Below are 20,264 nucleotides of genomic sequence, written 5' to 3' on the forward strand. Positions count from 1 at the left end.
TTCGGAGGGTCAGTGGACTTGTTGGACTGAAGGGCCTGTTTCCACACGAAGTAATCTAATCTAAAAGGTGTTTATTTGTTACTGCCTTACTTTTGAGGACACAAGACACTCACGTCAAACATAGTGTGCATAAGTTGCAATCAAAACAACATATGCATAGCATTACACTGTAACCAAGAAACTAAAATTTAAATGCATATCTTTGCTGCATGTCACAAAGCCATACAGAAGGGGTTTCCAAAGTGGGGATTGGGACCCTAACAAAGGTCACAGGCTCTAACACAGCAACGGCTGCCACTGAACTCTGAGGGAGCTGTGCTTCCTCAAACAGGCGATGGCCTTAAGGTATTATCACTAAACTATTAATCCAGAGACTCAGGTAATGCCCTTTAGACTCAGGTTCAAATCCCGCCACGGCAGATGGCAGAATTTGAACACAACAAAAATCTGGGATTATTGATTCTTGGGAAATACACATCTGATTCACTAGTACCTTGCAGGGAAAGAAATCTGCAATCTTTATCCGTTCTGGCATGTGACTTCAGCAAAGTGCTTGACTTTTAACTGCAGTAATTGGCCTTGCAAGTGACATCCATGTCTCATGAACGAATAAAGCAAAACACAGGCCCCTGCCCTCACAGCACAAATGAATACCCACTCCACCCCAATCACAGATCTCATTGAGGAATTGTGAAAATTTAAGCCTTGAAGTAGAGTTGCAGAGCAAACAAGTTTGGGAATAAAAGCCATACAGTATAGCAACAGGAGTGAGTTGGTTTTAAGTGCCAAAGTACTGTAAATGTTTTTTTAAATATACTTTTCCATTTTATGAGTTGCACAACATCAATCATACCAATGAAAAGGCAATCACACTTGTAGCCCAACAGCTGATAGGTTAGACACACTAACATATATGCTGCAGTTTGACAGGAAGTCTGCACACCTGCTCAACAATGATGGAATTACATTGGGTCCACCATCCAATTATCAAGCAAAATTTGTCATGAGGTTACTAAGGTCATAAGATCATAAGGAATTGAAGCAGGACAGTCCACTGACCTGCTCTGCCACTTAGCAAGAGAATGGCTGATCTGACTGTCACTTTAACGCCACTTTCCTGCTTGCCTGCCCTCCATAACCCTCAATTACACTTGGAATCAAAAATCTGTTACATTAAGCATTAAATATAATGAATATCCATTGCTGTATGTGAAAAAGAATTCTGAAATCTAACAACAGTCGAGAGAGGAATTCCACTTCATCCTGATCTTAAATGGAAAGCACCCTGATTTTATTTGATGCCTTTCATTCAAAATTTCCCTGAAAGGGAAACCATCCTTCCAGCATTTTCCCTGTCGAGCCTTTTCTCCATCCTCCACATTTCAATAACATTACTTTTCATTCTCGTAATCTTCAATTAGTATAGGCCCAACTTTATTGCACAAGATACTTTGGCATTCCAGGAATCAATCTAGTGAACCTAATGCAAATTGCTTCCTTATGTAAGGAGGCAAAATTATACAGTGTTCTCAATGAATACTAGAGTAGTATTCCATCCTCAATTAAGTACAGGCATCAGATTAGAAAAACACTTCTTAGATCTTTTTCTAAAATAGGCCGGTAGCCAGAAGATGGGATGAGACTGATTAGCTCTTTTACAGCCAATGCTGACATAATAGGCTCAATGGCTTCTCCTGTATCAAAAATTCTTCCTATATTTCTATGCATAAGGAGTTTTATTTCTAGTGGGGCCTAGAAGCGGAAACCCCCTAGAAGGCATTGAGTTTTGACACTTTATTTGGCCCATTTTTTACCATTGTGAAGATTACTATTGTTCTGCCCTCTTTCCTGGAACAGTCACAGATATTTTAAAAGTAAAAATGAAAATGGTACTCTGAACTTCAATCCAAGTTAATAATCTAATGTTGAAATAGGAAGTTCAAACTTTTCTTTAAGTTTGCATAATATCAAACACAAAGTGGTTAACTGAGTGTCAGAAAATTTGGGTTTTCTAGAATTTGCCCATAGTTCAATTTATTTTATAAACTAAAATATGGAGTGATGTAGGTAGCAGATGCCGCCAAATGCGTTTTGTGAATTCAAGCCTAGCTAACTGCCCATCTCCAATGCTGAATACATGACCCTTATACTTTTCACATTTCTTTATGAAGTTGACATGGTGGTGTAGGGTTTCCCCGGTAATAAAGGAATCTCAAATCAAGCAGCACTTGATGGATTATAAAATTAGATGTCAACAACTCAGACAAACAAGTGGTCCACATCATTCATCACAATAGCATCACGAAACCTACTCCTCCTTCCTTTTTCCAAATCCTATCAACTTCACAATGTTATAGACCAGGTCAGGCCCCTTCAAAATAGTTTAAGAAAGTAGCCTAGACCCTAACCATTTTTTATTCTAAAGGTAGATGCGAAATGCCACGCTCCAGATGCAATGAGATTGGCCAAACCTAACTATTGGAAAACTTAACCAAATAATAGATACAGCACCTATTACTAATTAAACTGTTCCAATATAACAACAGCCCATAAACACACCCTTTGGCAAAAAGGTAAATTCAGACACAAATTTTTACATGCAGTTCTCCATTTAGGAAGAAATAATAGAGATTTCAGAGACAGCAGCAGTTAGGAATCATTTACTGAAGGTCCAACTCTTCTGGAACCCAAATAAGTTCTGACTGTTACAGCTCAAAGAAAAACTAGCAAGTGAAACCTGTGAGAACTGGCCGTTCCCCTTCCATTGTTACAATTGTTTTTAAACCTAAGGCCTCCTAAATTGTTGACTTCAGCAGTCTCCTGTAGACACTTCAACATCTGCCTTTACAACCTCTCTTTAACAAAACCCAGGACAATATAACATTCTTAAAGAGACAGCATCATCACAAGTGCTTGGGTAGTGAGCTCAATGTTTAGTCATGAAAAAAATGACTTCAATTATTTTGACCAAAAATAAATGTTTATACACAATAACAGCCAGGCACATCACAGAAGGGACTTTAGACGAAAAAGAAAATTTGTTGGTTAAAAGAGTAAGTGGAATAGCATAGCTGAAATGTTAGTGTATGAATATGAACCCAATGTTACGTATATGTCACTTGGATTGGAGGAGGAATAGAAGTGGGATAGCCATTTGTTCGAGATATGTACAGATGATTCAGACTTTTTCTGTAGGAAAAACAAAAAAAAATTGAAGTAAATATTGAAAGGCACAGAGAAATAAGCAGATCATGCACAGAACTCCATAATCACTTGGATATTTAAGTCCAGGCAATTGAAGAGATCAAAAAATGCCGATCATATTTTGGGCTTGATTAACAGGGACTCAGGATATTCAGAGCATCCTAGATTCATCAGGATAATAAACACTCGGTGAGGAGAAAGCTATAATGAAGCAGAGAAACCTAAAAAGGAGAAAATTAGGAAATTTTATTTTTAATTATCAAACATTTGAGGTCGAGAGGGAAAAATAAGTCACTGTGGAGGTAACAAATGATTAGAAAGTGAGAGCAAGAACGCAGAGAGAGAGAAAAGAGAAAGAAGAGAGCACGGAGAGATCACTGGATCATTTAAAAGGAAAGTTACATAAATATTTGAAGCAAAGAGAGATACAGGACTATGAAGAGAAAAAGTAGGGTAGCAGGTTAGCTTCAAACAGTTCAGCAAAGAACTGACACAGACACAACAGGCTCAATGAATTTGACCTATGAAGCAAAAACTTGTAAAGTTCCTTGTTAAAAAGAAACCAAATTACCTTATAACCCTCTTCCTGCAGGAGCTCTTGTATCATAGTGGTAGTGTTCATAACACTGGGCCAGTAATCTGATTTTTTTTTTCTGACAGCTAGCTTCTAGCTCTAATTTCAGGTGAGTTGGACTGTCAAGTACTGACCAACTTCAACTTCCATTAATACACCCAATTTTCCTTCTGAAATGTATGACATGAAGACAGACAGACAAACCAAATCATCCTCCTGTACTCACAACACAGTAAAGTGAAAACAATGACCCTCAAAATTGGTTCCTGACCAGACATTTGAATAAGCAGTACAAGACTTTGTAAATAACTGTAATACAGACACCAAGTTTACAGCTTAAGCAAGAGAATTAACAATTGATTGATAATACAGTAGCTTTAGCAGATCAAAGTTAAACAATAATCTAATTAATATCTATGATGAAAATGCAATCTTTCTTGATTCTAGTCTCACTACATACTAAGACAAATAAACAAGGTTTAAGGGACAAATTAAAAGAAAGAAAACAAGACGTAATTGGCTAGTTCACTTCAGCAGACTCCATGATCCGTAACATCACAGGCATATGGGTTTGGAGCTTGCTTGGTTTCTGAAGATATTGATGCATGTAACTATCTACTAGTAGGCTCTGAGGAGTATTTGTTTACAACTGAATTAATATTCTACAAACTTTCAATATTAAGAAGATAGCCACGGATAAAACAAACGTCTGTCCTGTAGCTTTTGCAGGTATAATCCTTCCGACATAAAAACAGTTCAAAAATCAGTTCAATCTTTGACTTCTCTTAGTCATACCGGTTGCCTCCATAGCAGATTCCGGTTAATATTCAACATACGCCATCTGTTTTGGGCACAATGCATCCCCAGAACCGAAACCTCTAGTTTTCCTTGACCAAGAATCAACTACAATTAACTTCCAGACTGGGCTACGCAAACAAACATCACTTTGCTTGGTCTCTTCTTTTTCTCAAAAACAAGCTCTGTTCAGAGTCCACAGGACATACTCAGCTCTCAGTTAACAGCTCCAAATCAAAAATGATAAAAATAAAAATAAAATAAGATAAGATAATAAGCCTCAACAAATAGGGATTACTTCACCAAAAGAGAAAATGCTGGAAAATCTCAGCAGGTCTGGCAGCATCTGTAAGGAGAGAAAAGAGCTGACGTTTCAAGTCTAAATAACCCTTTGTCAAAGCAGCTTTGACAAAGTGTCAGTTAGACTCAAAACGTCAGCTCTTTTCTCTCCTTACAGATGCTGCCAGACCTGCTGAGATTTTCCAGCATTTTCTCTTTTGGTTTCAGATTCCAGCATCCGCAGTAATTTTCTTTTATCCAGGGATTACTTCACATTGCACTCAAGTAATCACAACTCTTGAAGAAAATAGTGACAACTAATTTATCTGTCACTAAAAAAATCCGATTATACAAATAAAAATAAACATTGCCCATATTATGTAGTCTGATATCTAGTAAATAGGTTAATGTATTGCAGGTTTGCAGACTTTAAAAGAAATGCAATATTAATAAAATACATATATTGTTCCCAAGGAGAATTAAAAATTACACTTCGAGTAGAATGATTCACTTATAGCATGTCTCTTAATTATGTTGTACAACGCAGCATATTTAATTGCATGTTCACAATCTTGATCTTGCTTGCTACTGTCATCATCACCTTCTCAAGTACAGTTAGGAATGAGCAATAAATGCTGGCTGATGACCAAATCTCATGCACAAGTTTTTTAAAAATATACTGAAATTAAAACTAGGTATAAATTATTGTACATAAGAAGAACAATGCAGAGAAAAAGTTTTTCCCAGGGTTTAAATGAGTAGTTTTAAGTAGCCTTGTTCAAAAGATTTCTGTTCCGACAGAGTGAAGTGACAGTGAAGTTTAAAATTAAATAACTTGTTTATGTTGAAACCATACCCTTTGGTTTCTAGAGAAAAGAACAATAAATATTGATTAATGCTTAATTATACAAATTGCCATATATCCCAAAAACAATATCCTTCAGCTTCAATATGGTAAAGCTATGGCCAGTAGGAAGTGACATAAAGCAGCAAAACAGTCTTGGAGATTTGTTTTAAAAAAAATTAAAAACAGAAACAAAATCAAGACATTCAGATCACATCAAGCTGTGTTGCTGAAAGAGTTTACATCTCCTATTTGCACTGGGATTGAAGTGATCATGTACTATTCATTTCTAATCCATTCTAGATAATGAGCTGTTGAATGTTTTCAACTCCTTGTGAACGACTGTAAGACTTCTAAATAAAAAGGAAATGGATCGCTTTATGACTTTCTTTTCCATGTTACAAACTCTGATATAAAAACTATGATTCTTATTTTAAAATTATCACAATAGCATGCCTTTTGCCATGCTTTTACATGGTTTGAGAAACAGTGCTACAAAAATAGTTACTGCAGTTTCACATTAAACCTATGCATCAAATCAGTATATACACTTTGCATGATAACTAGCCAGATCAGGTTCACAGATCATCGCTCAAAATGGTATCTAAAATACCAGGCATTCAAATTCCCACCAACCTTTGAAGCACATCAAAACATCAATTTCACCAAGTTGTTGACATGCATTAGTTTATGCTGTAGCTTCACCTAGAAAGCAGAGTATCACTCGTCACCATCACAAGCGGCATTTTTAATGAAAGGGGCATAAAGATGTCAAATCCTCAATCAAATTCTTCTACATTTCAGGCATAAAGTTCAATTTAAATCATCTACTGTCATTGTGACACACCTTGACATATGAAGCCAACACTGTGTGCGCAAACACACTTTCATTAATTGGACCTCATTGTATCTGGTGAGGTACAGTATTTCAATAGAGTTCATTGATGCTTACCATTGTAAGCACTTACAAGATCAACATTTGAGGTTAAAATCACTTGCAAGTAAAAAATTATCTTTAAGCTTTTATTCTCATCTTTCCACAGATAAAATTCAGCAAGGCTCCTAAAGATGCCAGATGTTTTCTTGTCAACTTAATGCCAAATAATGGAGAATTCAAATTTTATAAATATACCTGACCAGAATTGCCAGCTTATTTTTGTAGACAGCAGCATTTCTGTGCAGTCATAAATGTGGTTTACAGAAGAATTACAATACATGCAAATGAAAACCTTAGTAGAGAAATGGAGAAAAAACTCTTACAATTGAATTATGAAAACTAGAAATTTTCTTGTACCTGTCCGGTATTTATCTTTAGCCATTTCTTTTCAAAAAATGCAATAAATTAAATACTGACTAAATTATCCTACCCTAGAATGGAGAAAAGAAAAGGACTGTTGTAACATTTATATATCGACAAATTTTAGTTGAAGGGCGATCCTACAATCTGAAAAAGCGTAAAGTGCATTATTTCCCAATATACATCAACAGGGATTAAGACTTCACGTATTCGGCATGAATATATTAATATTGAAAGAAAAGCTAGAGCAATAATTTCTATGAAAGATAATACTGAATATTTTTCTTTTAACTAGAGAAAGGCAGCAGAGACAGATAAAATAGAAAAGAAGAGCAGCCACTTTAAACATGAAGGGGTCAGTATTTAACTAAAACTTTGATTACTATTGTTAATCTTCAGGTTTCCCATAATTATTAAATCAAATTATGACTGATGCATCATTATTTTCTTTTAAAATCCAACTGGGTAATCAATTCAACTACATTTTCAAATGGAAACTTTAAAAACATTGATTATTCAAATCTTGGAAATGGAAAACCGTTCTGATATAATGTGACAAATTGCATTTCCATTCTAAGGATGCAAGAGATAAAATAATCTGTTATAATCATAGTTTTAAACAACATTTTTTTTCAGGCGATATAGTGTGTGTAGAAGTGCATTGTTTATGTTATGAGAAAAATTTTTGTTCAATTCTGCTTGTTGTCTTGCACTAATTGACATTGTGGTTTATAGAAAATTAATGTGTTGCTTGTGTGCTGTAGATTTTAGTTTAATGGAGGGCTGATAATTGATTATATTGATGAATGCTTCTAATTTTGCTTCCTTGAGAATCCAAATACCCTGTATGTCACCAGGAGAAAGACGGTATTATTAATAATATGACTGCATCGCCTAATAAATGAGTTAATGAGAATAAAAAAGAAGCTCCTGAAAGCCTAAGACATTGAAATAAGATTTAAAATGACCAATATTCTATTTCCTTACACTTCATTTTTCCAGTAATTATGCAACTATAAATGCCAATACTTTACCAAATGTTCTAGAGTGTTCTACGTTTAAAAATCAGGAAATAAAGCAACAGAACTACTGGAAGATAGAATACATCACTTATCTTTCGCTACAACACACTGACTGTCCAGAGGACAAAAACATTTCTCATCTATTTGTTTGGAGACTTTCAGTTACTTACTGATTTATTCCAAACAACAGAGAACTCAGATTTCATTCTTATACTTGATGTGCTGCCCACATTTTCTGCAAATAGTAATCACTGGTAAAGAAAGTTAAGAGCCACAATTCCTACTCCATAACAAATCAGGTAAACTCCAATAGCAAAATTAGAAAGAGAAGCACAAAGGTTAGTTTTGCAAAGTACAACACAGCAATAAGCTGAGAAAATCTATTTATCAGATTGCACAATAACTGGTACTCTTGACTGCTAAAAATGCTTATATTCATTTCTTGTTAATGTTTTAAAATGACCACCATACCATTCGTTTAATTCATTATTGGCGTTTCAAAATCGATGTTCAAAACTTACAACTGATTTCCAAGCTTATACCAGCAATATTCGAAATAATGAATAGTAAGCTCCATATTTTAAAGTTTAAGAAACAAAAGAATCCTTCACAATTTAATCTCTGCTCTGTAGAGAATATGATCTCAAGCAACAAACAATAACATATTTTTAATAAAGAGAAATCCTTCCCTAGACTCAGTCAATTGACCAGGATTCCAGAAAGACACCAGGTAGATCCCAGATCAAACTTTGTCTTTGTTCAGACAACAAGTCATAACTTTGACATTAGCAAAGGCATTACGACTGTCCACAATATTTCTAAGCTGATGGAAAGAGGGTTACAAGAGTTCAACTGGGCCTGAGCTTATGCATCAAGTTAACTTACGATGCAGTGTTTTTGCAGGTCTATTCAATTACATTGGTTCACTTACAGAAAAATTTTATAACAGAACACATTGACTAGCTTATTTCTATAACGTAAAATTTATGCAAGAACATAACCTGAAAATTTGAGTTCAATCTGAAGACTCAAATATACACAGGGCTCACAACAGAAACAACTCAGCAACCCAAATAGGTTTTGCACTAATTACCGCACTACAGAGATTCCTCCTAGAAAATGTATGCATAAATGCCAGGTGAATAAAATAAGCTTAGCTGCAATGTCCCCAAGCTGTGAAAGTGAAATAAGATAATAGGGTCTACCCTCGAGATCTAAAAGACTAAGCATCATAACAGAAATATGTAGTAAAAAAATGTTGTTATTTTTGGACCATGTCCACACAATCAGGACAGAAATGAGGGAGAAGGCATGCTATAGTTAAAAAATCTAGTGTTCGCTGTACCTGCAATTGAAAAGTCAGAAAACACTACCATCTAGTGGTGAGATCATTCGATCACTAAACATAAGCATAAATCCTAACAAAAAAAATTAAAATATTTCTTTAAAAAAACTCCTTACATTTTTTTAAAAATACCTGTTAACTCTTTGACCCATTTTGATAAGAATGGCCAAGATGGCACTAGAGAGCACTTGCTTCCAAATACACAATCAAGAAATAGATCAGTCAGTCACCAGGAATGGTGTCATTCGGCACTTTGTACAACCAGACTCTGCCAGTGGTGACAGCCTGTTTCGCACTGGTGAAAGAAACATCACACAATGCATTCAATAACAATTTGGCAACGATGACTGTTACTCACAATGTTGTTTTTCACCAGTTATAATCAATTAACCCTTCTCATGGCATGAGTCTCTCTCTCTCTACTGTTAGAATGGGATGAAAGAAAAAGATTTGCCTACACGTTTTACATATGTCAGCCTCTCCCATCTGAATGTAATCAGCTATGAGATTATATCACAGTATAATACACATAATTTATAACTAACAATCTTCCTTAATGACACAAATTTGGCATATTAGTGATAACACAGGCCAGTCGTAACAAAGGTAGATGAAAATAAAAGTTAAAAACTTTAAAATATACACCATAAATACATGTTTCATTGCTTCTTGATATTTGCTACAATACATTTTAATCTACAGAACTACACAATCGATTTATGCAAAGTATTCCTATGCAAAACTTCAGTGAAAATTATTTTCAAGATCTGCTTTGAGTTGTTTGAAGCATCAGCTTTGACTGAAGCAATAAAGATTACTGAAGCTGTTAGCAGTTTCAGCTGGAGAAATCTTTTGCGTCCTGCCTTATGCCAGAGAATCCTCTATTTCCTTGTGGGCATTGCCACAATTGTCTTGTAATGCAAAGAAAACAATGTCCAATTTCAGAGTAACGCTGAGTGTTAGAGATCGTGCCTCAGGTTTTCCAAGTGCACGCTGGATGGGATCTATTGGGATATGCTGTTTGGAATGATCAGTGTCTGTCTTTGGGACAGATGGCCTACATGCCGAGCATCACAATGACAGTGAGCACATTCCTTTACTACATTCCTTGAAATAAGCAAGGTACTGATCATACAAAATTAATTCACACTTGCAAAAGTCACAAGTGTCCAACATTAGATGTCATTCTGCAACTGGACAACATCTCCTACATAATTTTGAGTGTGCGAAGAATTATGGTGATAGCCAATTTAGAATTGTCAGTCAGACTCACAATATGATATATTTGCTTGTGCTGGAAGCTACATGTATTAACACAGAGGGCCTTATCCTTTGCAGACAAAGAATATGTACATACTGTACTTGTATATAATATAGAACATACTCTTACCAGACTACAGGACTACTTTGTCATTAGAGAGAAATGACTGGTGCCGATTTAACTGGAGGGTCACCAGGCCTCAGGCATGGGGAGAGGTTAAGAAGGAGAGTACTTCATCATAACTTCAGCTGGTGATGGGAATTGAACCCAGATCGTTGGCATCACACTGCTTTGCAAACCAACCAACCAGCCAACTGAGCTAAACCAACTCCCAAACTGTACAATGAAATAGGTGACAGCCAATCGCTTCTCAGAGCAATGCGTTGACCAAACAGAGATTATCTGCTTTAAGACAAAGCTTGGCATTTACCTGGTCATAACTAATTTTGCATCCACCATCAATGCCCACTCGCCAACCAATCAGGACTCTCCAACTCTCCACTCATGCACTTGCGGATGATACGAAAGTCGAAGGAGTTGTAGACAGTGAGGAAGGATGTGGCAGGTTACAGCGGGATATAGATAAGGTTACAGCGGGATACAGAACTGGACAGAAAGGTGGCAAATGGAGTTCAATGTAGCTAAATGTGAGGTGATTCACTTTGGTAAGAGTAATAAAAGATGGGGTACTGGGCTAATGGTCGGATACTTGGTAGTGTGGATGAGCAGAGGGATCTTGGTGTCCATGTACACAGATCTTTGAAAGTTGCCACCCAGGTAAATAGTGCTGTGAAGAAGGCATATGGCGTACTGGCTTTTATTGGTAGAGGAATTGAGTTCCGGAGTACGGAGGTCATGTTGCAGTTGTATAACATAGAACATAGAAGAATACAGCGCAGTACAGGCCCTTCGGCCCTCGATGTTGCGCCGATCCAAGCCCACCTAACCTACACTAGCCCACTATCCTCCATATGCCTATCCAATGCCCGCTTATATGCCCATAATGAGGGAGAGTCCACCACTGCTACTGGCAGGGCAGGGTATAAGACTCTGGTGCGGCCGCATCTGGAGTATTGTGTGCAGTTTTGGTCGCCATACTATGGGAAGGATGTGGAGGCACTGGAACGGGTGCAGAGGAGGTTTACCAGGATGTTGCCTGGTATGGTAGGAAGATCGTATGAGGAAAGGCTGAGGCACTTGGGGTTGTTTTCATTGGAGAAAAGAAGGTTTAGGGGTGACTTGATAGAGGTGTACAAGATGATTAGGGGTTCAGATAGGGTCGACAGTGAGAATCTTTTTCCACGTATGGAGTCAGCTATTACAAGGGGGCATAGCTTTAAATTAAGGGGGGGGTAGATATAGGACAGATGTTAGGGGTAGGTTCTTTACTCAGCGAGTCGTGAGTTCATGGAATGCCCTGCCAGTAGCAGTGGTGGACTCTCCCTCATTATGGGCATTTAAGCGGGCATTGGATAGGCATATGGAGGATAGTGGGCTCGTGTAGGTTAGGTGGGCTTGGATCGGCGCAACATCGAGGGCCGAAGGGCCTGTACTGCGCTGTATTCTTCTATGTTCTATGTTCAGTATGAATATGAGTGCAAGGGGAAAAGCTTCAAAACGTATCTTTTATTCTCAGGAAAATTGGAAGACCTGTTGGCAGTTCTATAAAACACAGGATGAAAATGTTTCTGTTTTCATCTCACACCTTTAAATCCATGACAACTACCTGGTTAAATGTATTGGCCAACGGAAGGCTTACAAGAGCATGTGGCAACATCTTTGATACTTCTTAGATTTCATAGCTCGCCTTGCCTCTTCTAATAGCTTTGTATACACTTCATCATCTACACATGCATACATAGCAGGACGTTTGATTCTTGATAAATAGGGTAAGGGAATTTTATATGTAACTTAATTTTTTTTTCTCTCTCTGAAACTTGCTAAACATGTCCTTGAGAAATATTAAAAAAAAACAATTGAATTGCAGATGCTGGCAAACTGAAATTGTCAGAAAAACTCAGCAGATCTGGCAGTGTCTGTGGAGAAAAAAAACAGAATTAATATTTTGAGTCCAGTAATCCTTCTTCAGACTGACAACAGCTTGTAAAAGGTAGTTATGTGCTGAAGACAGGGATTGAAGGGGTTGTGGCCCTCACTTGTCACCCTAACAGCATCCCCATCCAAAGGATAGTATGCAGCTATTTCTTCCTGCTCCAGCAGGATGCCACCAATAGACACACATGTTCCTCCACATCCTTAACAGCATTTCATAGGAACCGTTCCCTCTGGGACACCTTGGTCCAATCCTCCTCCACTCCGAATGCCTTCACAGCATGTTCCCATGCAATCACAAAGGTGCAATACTTGGCTATTTACTTCCTTCTTCCTGACTATCCATGGCTCCACATCCACCTTTTAGGTGAAGCAACGCTTACCTGTACTTCACTCAATCTACTACTGTAATTGATGCTTAAATTCTAGCCTCCCCTATACTGGGGAGACAAAATGCACACTGAGTGGCCACTTTGCAGAACACCTACATTCTGTCAACAAAAATGACACAGCTTCCAGTTGCCTGCAATTTCAACACACCATCATTTTCCCTGGGAAATATTTGTGTCTCAGGCCTACTGCAGCATACCAGCTAGGGTCTGCGCAAACTGCTAAAACAGCATCTCATTTCTTCACCTGGGGGCTGTGAAGCCTTCAGGACTCAACGTAAAGTTCAATAATTTTAGAACCCTGAACAACCTCTTGTCCTTTATCCAATCAAGACATGGGCTGCTTTCAGCACAGCCAACACACGTTCACCTACCTATGGTATCTATTATCAACTTTTCTTCCTTCCTGGCATATTATCATCCATCACTTTGTCTGCCTAATTGCTGTCCTCAGGGCTCCATCTCCACCTATCTAGTGACCTATCTAGTCACTCCTACCCACCACCCCTTCCTACTACCATCATTTCCTAGTTACTATCAGTTCTGAATCAGGGTCACTTGCCCAAAACATTAACTCTGCTTTCTCTCCACAGATTTTACCAAGGAGAATAATAAAGTCAAAAAAGTGAACATAGGAGAGATAAAACAAGAATAGAATAGAATGTCTTTTTAGTCTGCTTTGCCATTTGATAAATCACAGGTGATCATGGACTTCAAGTGGAGGTTTGCCCAATGTCCATATCCCTCAATAACTAATATATCAAAAGCTATCCCAGTTTTAAACATAATCAACGATGCAGTATCCACAACCTTCTGGGTTAGAGGTGCCCTGATTGGGTAAACTGCAGATCAATCCGACTTTCCAAAAATAATTATTTTGTTACACGGCCCTTCAAGCTTTGTTTGTACCTTTGTGGTAGATTTACTTAACATGATTAGTAGCTTATGAGACACAATAACCAATACTTATAAAACTGACTTACTGCAGCTACTTTACATTGAATTACCATTGTTTTTAGTGAACTCAACATGTGGCCATGCCAAACCTAAAACAAATAGTCCTTTGGTATTCTTTAATTTTGCATGGATCCTTTCTACTTACTAAGTCAATATAGCATTTAGAGGCCCTCCTGGTACAGTGGCAATGTCCCTACTTCTGGGCCAAGAGACCTGGGTTCAAGTCCCACCTGCTTCAGAGACATGTAATACCATCTCCAAACAGGTTAATTTAAAAAAAAAGCATTTTAATCAATCCAACCCATTTATGTTTAAGGATTGATTACTCTGCAATCTGAATCATCTGAACGGTAGAAGAATGAGGTAGACTTGTGGATCTGGGCTAAGACCCTACCAGAGAGAAAACAAAATATGGCCATCTATGCATCTAGGACAGCACGATTAAAGGGGTCTGTGATTAATTAACTGATATCGTGGAACTAAAGCTCTGTATAATCATATAATTTGTTAATCATATAATATCCTCAATTTTCTTATGGAACTCTCTATTCTTTGGGCCAAGATGGAATGCCTCATTTATTCAACATGTCAAAAACTACTGCTTCCCAGGAAAGGTTTGAAGGCAGAAGACATCTGACCCAATAGCATATCCTTCTGAGAACTAAGCACCAGCTGGAACCATTTGTCTTTGCATGAGCTAACTTATAACAATTAAGTAATTTAAATACTCATACCAATTTAGAGATCTCAAAATTAAATTTGCTCAAACTTTTATACAACTCAAGTCCATGAAATCAAGCTTTGATCATGTTTCATATATACCGAACACATCATCTTCCTTTTAGATTTCATCCTGCAGCTCTACTGGAACATTTATTGCTTTATCACTATTCAAATGACAAGCATCCATTTCACAAAATAACTTACTTCTTGCATGAAGCAACTCACCATGGCCATATTTTGCTTTCTCTCCGGTAGGGTCTTAGCGCAGATCCTCAGGTCTACCTCATTCTTCTACCATTCAGATGATTCAGATTGCAGAGTAATCAATCCTTAATCATATAGATTTGAATTCTGGATTCTCTGCCACAGCTGCTAGGATTGTAAATTTATGTCTGACCTCTTAATTTCTAACTTTCATCATGAAGAAACTATCCTCCCTGCATTATATTCAAGAAAATGAGGCAATGATGGCATGACCTAGATCAAATTTTTATGTAACTTTTGAAGCTTTTGTCTACTGAGATTCACATTACAAACACAACGCAACAACCATAGTTTCAATCTCGTCCTAGCTATAGTAATACAAGTGAATGCCCAATTAATGCCCACTATTGCATATCAGTGCAGAGAATTAAATGCACAATTAACAAAGAATGTTGGGTATCATATTTAGACAAATATTTCTGGAGATACTGCTGTTTGATATCAAAAGCTACCATAAACTGTTCAAAGAGGGTGCGTGCGCTAGTTTTATATCACAGACAGAGGAAACATAAAATACAGTATAAATCAAGAGAATCATTCAAAGAATGAAAATCATGCTGAGTTAAAAATGGCCATTTCCAATTCATTAATACTGCTAATCTAACACAGCAAGTGGACTCAATTATAGTGTGTCTTGGTTTAAAAAAATGGGTTTCATAACATTTTCACTTCTACTGCTATTACAATCTAAAGATTTACTTTCTGAGCAACACAAATGTCTTCCCATTCATAATGGCTTTAAAATGAGTGTTGTATAGTGATTTTACTCAAATTCTGATTATCTATTTCCCTATTTTCTCATCCCTCTTGAAAATACTGGCTTGGAATCCTGAGGCTTGTTTCAATTAGGCCATCAGTATCTCACCAAAGTGGCAATCTTTCACGTACAAGTCCAGATGGTGAGGAGCGGCAAGTGGTTACATAATAGGGGACATGACTGCTAAGCCTAATCTTGTTCTTACCCAACTTTTGTACAAATTCATTTTATAGCAGAAATCATGAAATAGAAATCAAGAGCAGAAATACTAGTCGCTTGTTTCCCTCCCATCTTGAGATTAAGGTTTGATCACAGAATCTTGCAGTACAAGAGTACAATATCACTATGTTTCGTTTGTGTTATCCAATTAATCTCAGTCCCTGATCTGTCCCCATAACTCTGCATTCATCGCTTTTTCAATTTTACACTCAATTGCCATTTGAAGTTCGTTAATAATGCTGTTTTGACCAGTCTTTCCATCAGTGAAATGCGTATCATAAATTATTGAATAAGAAAATTCTCATCAAGTTCTATTATTTGGTCTCTCAACTTCAACTCATAACAAAGCATGATCAGTAAATTCAATGTAAACCAAGAGCTGAACCTGTGCCTTTCTTAATATGTATGGCTTAGGACCACACCAGTAGTCTTTTTACTCACTCAGTCATCATGACAGCTTTAAAAGTGTCTTTCAGAAAATGTTAAATGCAGCAAAATATCATGATTAAAATTTACTAAACAGCACTATTACAATGAAAGGAATTTTTGGCGGATTAGCAACATGCAAAATTTGAAAATATTAAACATACTCAGACATGAAATTGAGGGAAATACAGAATATCAAAAAACTTCACCAATTTCTTAAAGAAACCATATATGACATGCAGATGTTTTTCTCCACACAAAGCATAAATTAACTTACAAAATCTTTATCAAGTTTTTCCAATTCCTGTTTATAACTTTTCATTCGGGTGCTGAATAGGCCACGACTTTGGAGTGGTATCTCCCGTATCTCAAGATCCATTTGTTCAAGCTGTATTGAAAATTAAAGTTATTAAGACATTGATATGGACTAGGTCAGACCACTCAAAACAATCTTAAGCAGACAGCCCAGACCGTATCTTTGTTATTTGTTTCGGTAAGTGTACAGTGAAAATTACCCAGATTAAGTTAGCTAGGTTGATTACCAGGTTTTAAAACAGAGAGAAAATTTATTCAAAAAATTACAGAATAAAAAACAAAGAACATAGAATATCCACAGAACTCAGTCTACCAAAACTAGACTTAATTATGCTTTCCGAATATACACAATAGTCCCAATAAACAAACCCCTTAAACACAGAGCAAAACTGAAGCAAAGGCTTACAGGTCCAAGTTGGAAGGGCAGAAGGAGAGAGTCTAGCAGTCTGTTTTCATACAGCCCACTACTGAACTGAACTGACTAACAACAAGAATTCAGCTTTCAGGACTGACCACTCCCCTTTCATTATACAGGCTACTTTGAAAACATGAAAGCTATGGTCTAAAGTCTCATCTGTCTACGTATTAACATAAAAGGCCTCCCAATAAACCCTTTCATCTCTGTACCAAACCAGCCAATTCGAAGCCCAGACTGCTTCACGACCCCTCTGAGAAAAATCAAAGACACAGTATCCTTGAGAAAAGGAACAGCTTTTAGAAAAAGGACCAGCTTTGTGACAATAATAAACTCCAGTGCGACCACTTCCATACAAACATTCTTGAGAGGTAATTTTATTCCCAAGACAACAAGAATCATTAATCAGTTTTATTTTTGGTAGATTCCTGCAAAGTGAAAAATGATCAACCTTGTACTATAATTTGAGAAAAACAATCAACGAGTGTTCTAATTGAATAAAGATAGACTTATAATAATTCTAAGTTCCTCAAATCAATGTTTCTTCTACTAGTAATTTTATTATTTTAAAGCATTGAGCCCCAACTCTGCTATTTACACTGCTTAAGTGAAATTATTGGACAATTGAATTCGTTTGCTCTAAGAACTACAAAATAAGAGGACTTATTTTGTGAACATGATTATAAAATGTTGTAACTTGGCATTATGATATGAATAAATCTCACAGCATGTTAATCTATGTCAAATAAAAGCCTTTTTTACTTACACACTCCTGTGATCATGCATACTAAGAACGAAACCCCTAATCAGTTTAATCTCTGTGTTTTGAAAGAAACACTGCCTTGATAGGATTCTCTTTTTAAGCAAATGAAGCTATCTGCTTCTAATCATGTTGTTCTCCGACTAAAAGGATAAGGCTGTAGAAACATGTCTTTTTACCTACTTAACAGCCTAAATTTCCTGCCAAATAAAGAGCTATTTCAAAGATAAGTTGATGGGACAGTGCACAAGGGAATGAAACATATCAATAAACCGTATGATGCTAATTTTTAGCACCAAAGATAGCCCAATAAAATTTATCTCACCAACATTCATCTGGAACAGAACATTTACACTTGCATTAACATTTAAACAAATTATATGGAAATTTAAATTTTCTAATTTTAGTTATTTATAATTTTAATAGTTCTATTTTCCTGAAACTATTTTTCATCTTTCACTCTCTGGATTCAAATGTAGACAAGCAGGAGGCTGGATTCAAATAGCAATTCTTCACACTGAATTCAAATAAATAAAACAAACCGCAGTAACTATCGAATGCAGTTTCTTACCAGTTCCCGAGCTTCTTCCATCTGCTTTTCCACATTTGCAACCATACTTTTTTTGTCATCTAGAGAATAAAGAAATGAACAAACATTCCATATCACATCTATTTGCCAAATGATTAAGATATTTAGACAATAATGATTGAAAAATGTCACCTAATTCAACAGTGAAATTTGATATATGGAGTTTAACAAATGGGACTGTGGAATACCATTTCATCTTTTAAAGGTAGAAGTACAAGCTCCTGTCATCGCTGAAAACAGCACAACTCACAAGTTACAGTAAAAACAATTCCCAGAGGCTCAAATTAAATGGCTATTTACTTTAAAAACAATGTGAAGATATCAAGGATACATGACTAAGTGTATAATCTGTAACTTTATTCCATAATTATTTGCTAAACCTCAAGCCAGTAAAGCAGCAGAGCCACATGTGAGATCTGTGACACATCCTACAATGCATCATACATAGCACAATCAAAATATATCGTGAAGTTAATTTAGGTTTCATAACACAGACTATATTGGAATTAAGTGAAACAAATGGCAGAGTTAAGTCATGACCTGGCAAAACTATTTTGACAATGTCATCTTTATTAGCAATGGTGCATTTCCAAATAGCAATGTAGAAAATATTTCACAATTGCAATCAAAATGTAAGTTTTAGAAATATTAAACAAATATCATAGGTAATAGAAATTAATTTGAGCTGATATATCTAGCCATGTCTTCTAGCTGGTACTGGTTTCTGCATTTGAAATAACCTAGTCTACATGCAGCCTACCCAGCAGCCCTTGAAGAGACAAAAGCAAAATACTGAAGATGCTGAAACCCAAAATAAAAACAGAAAATACAGTTTGAAGAGTATTTGTAGATTCTGTGAAGAGAGAAACAGCATTAATGTTTCAGGTGACGACTTTTCATCAGAACTGGAAATGTTTAGAGATGTAACAGGGTTTTAGCAAATTCAGAGGGAAGGGTACAGGGAAGGGAGGAATGAATAGAAGATACATTCTGTGACAGGACAGAGGACGGAAATGCAAAAGATGATGATTCAAAGCAAAAGAACATGGTGGGACAAATAGAGAAATCAAAGATCAGTCTGGGAAAGCTGTAAATGGCAATGGCACAATCATTAGCAGCCAGGAGAAACTGGCGATTACGACCGGAAATTAGTGAATTCAATATTGAGTCCAGAAAGCTACAAAATACCTAATCAAAAAAGTACATGCTGCTCCTCAAGCCTCCAATGAGTTTAATTAGAACACTTCAAAAGACCAAGACATAACGGTTAGAGCATGGTTTGGATTGAAAATTCAAATGACAAGCAACCCAAAAGACGGAATCTTACTTAGAGTCAGAGTCATCATACTGAAAAAAGGTGTTTTGTAAAGTACTTATACAATACAGAGGAACCTCAATTATCAAAAAGATTAATCGAATGCCGGATAATCAATGCCAGATAACATAGTTAGTCACACATCACAACCTTGTGATCTACTTCAGGTAATCCAAAATGCAATTAATCAAATACCAGATAATCGAGGTTCTTCCGTATATGTTTGGTATCCTTAGTGTAGAGGAGACCACATCACAAGTGAAGAAAGTACAAGCAAAACTGCTGTTTCACCTGGAAGGAACGTTTGCAACTATATGTGGTGAGAAAGGAGGAAGTAAAAAAAGGCAAATACCGTACCTTTTGCACTTGCAAAGAAGAAGTGAGGGTTTTTATTGGTGTTTGAAGCAAGTGAATGAGTTATTACAAAGCACAGTTCCTTCTGATTGCTGAAAGGGCAGAGGA

General features: G+C 36.6%; 1 protein-coding gene across 5 annotated transcripts in view; it reads right to left on the reverse strand.

The window, feature by feature from the left end:
- The window catches only part of vti1a (vesicle transport through interaction with t-SNAREs 1A), a 334,105-nt gene that overhangs the window by 290,809 nt on the left and 23,032 nt on the right, over positions 1-20,264 (reverse strand). For all 5 annotated transcript variants that reach the window (XM_087998891.1, XM_087998893.1, XM_087998889.1 and 2 more), the window contains exons 2-3: positions 18,470-18,528; positions 16,686-16,796 (exon numbers count right to left, since the gene is read on the reverse strand). In XM_087998891.1, coding sequence (XP_087855017.1) covers positions 16,686-16,796; positions 18,470-18,528 — 170 coding nt within the window. The remainder of the gene's footprint in view (positions 1-16,685; positions 16,797-18,469; positions 18,529-20,264) is intronic.

This window comes from Chiloscyllium plagiosum, unplaced genomic scaffold (genome assembly GCF_037043375.1).
Source record: "Chiloscyllium plagiosum isolate Xiang-an unplaced genomic scaffold, Cpla_swu_hap1 HiC_scaffold_22, whole genome shotgun sequence".
NCBI classification, from domain to species: Eukaryota; Metazoa; Chordata; class Chondrichthyes; order Orectolobiformes; family Hemiscylliidae; genus Chiloscyllium; species Chiloscyllium plagiosum.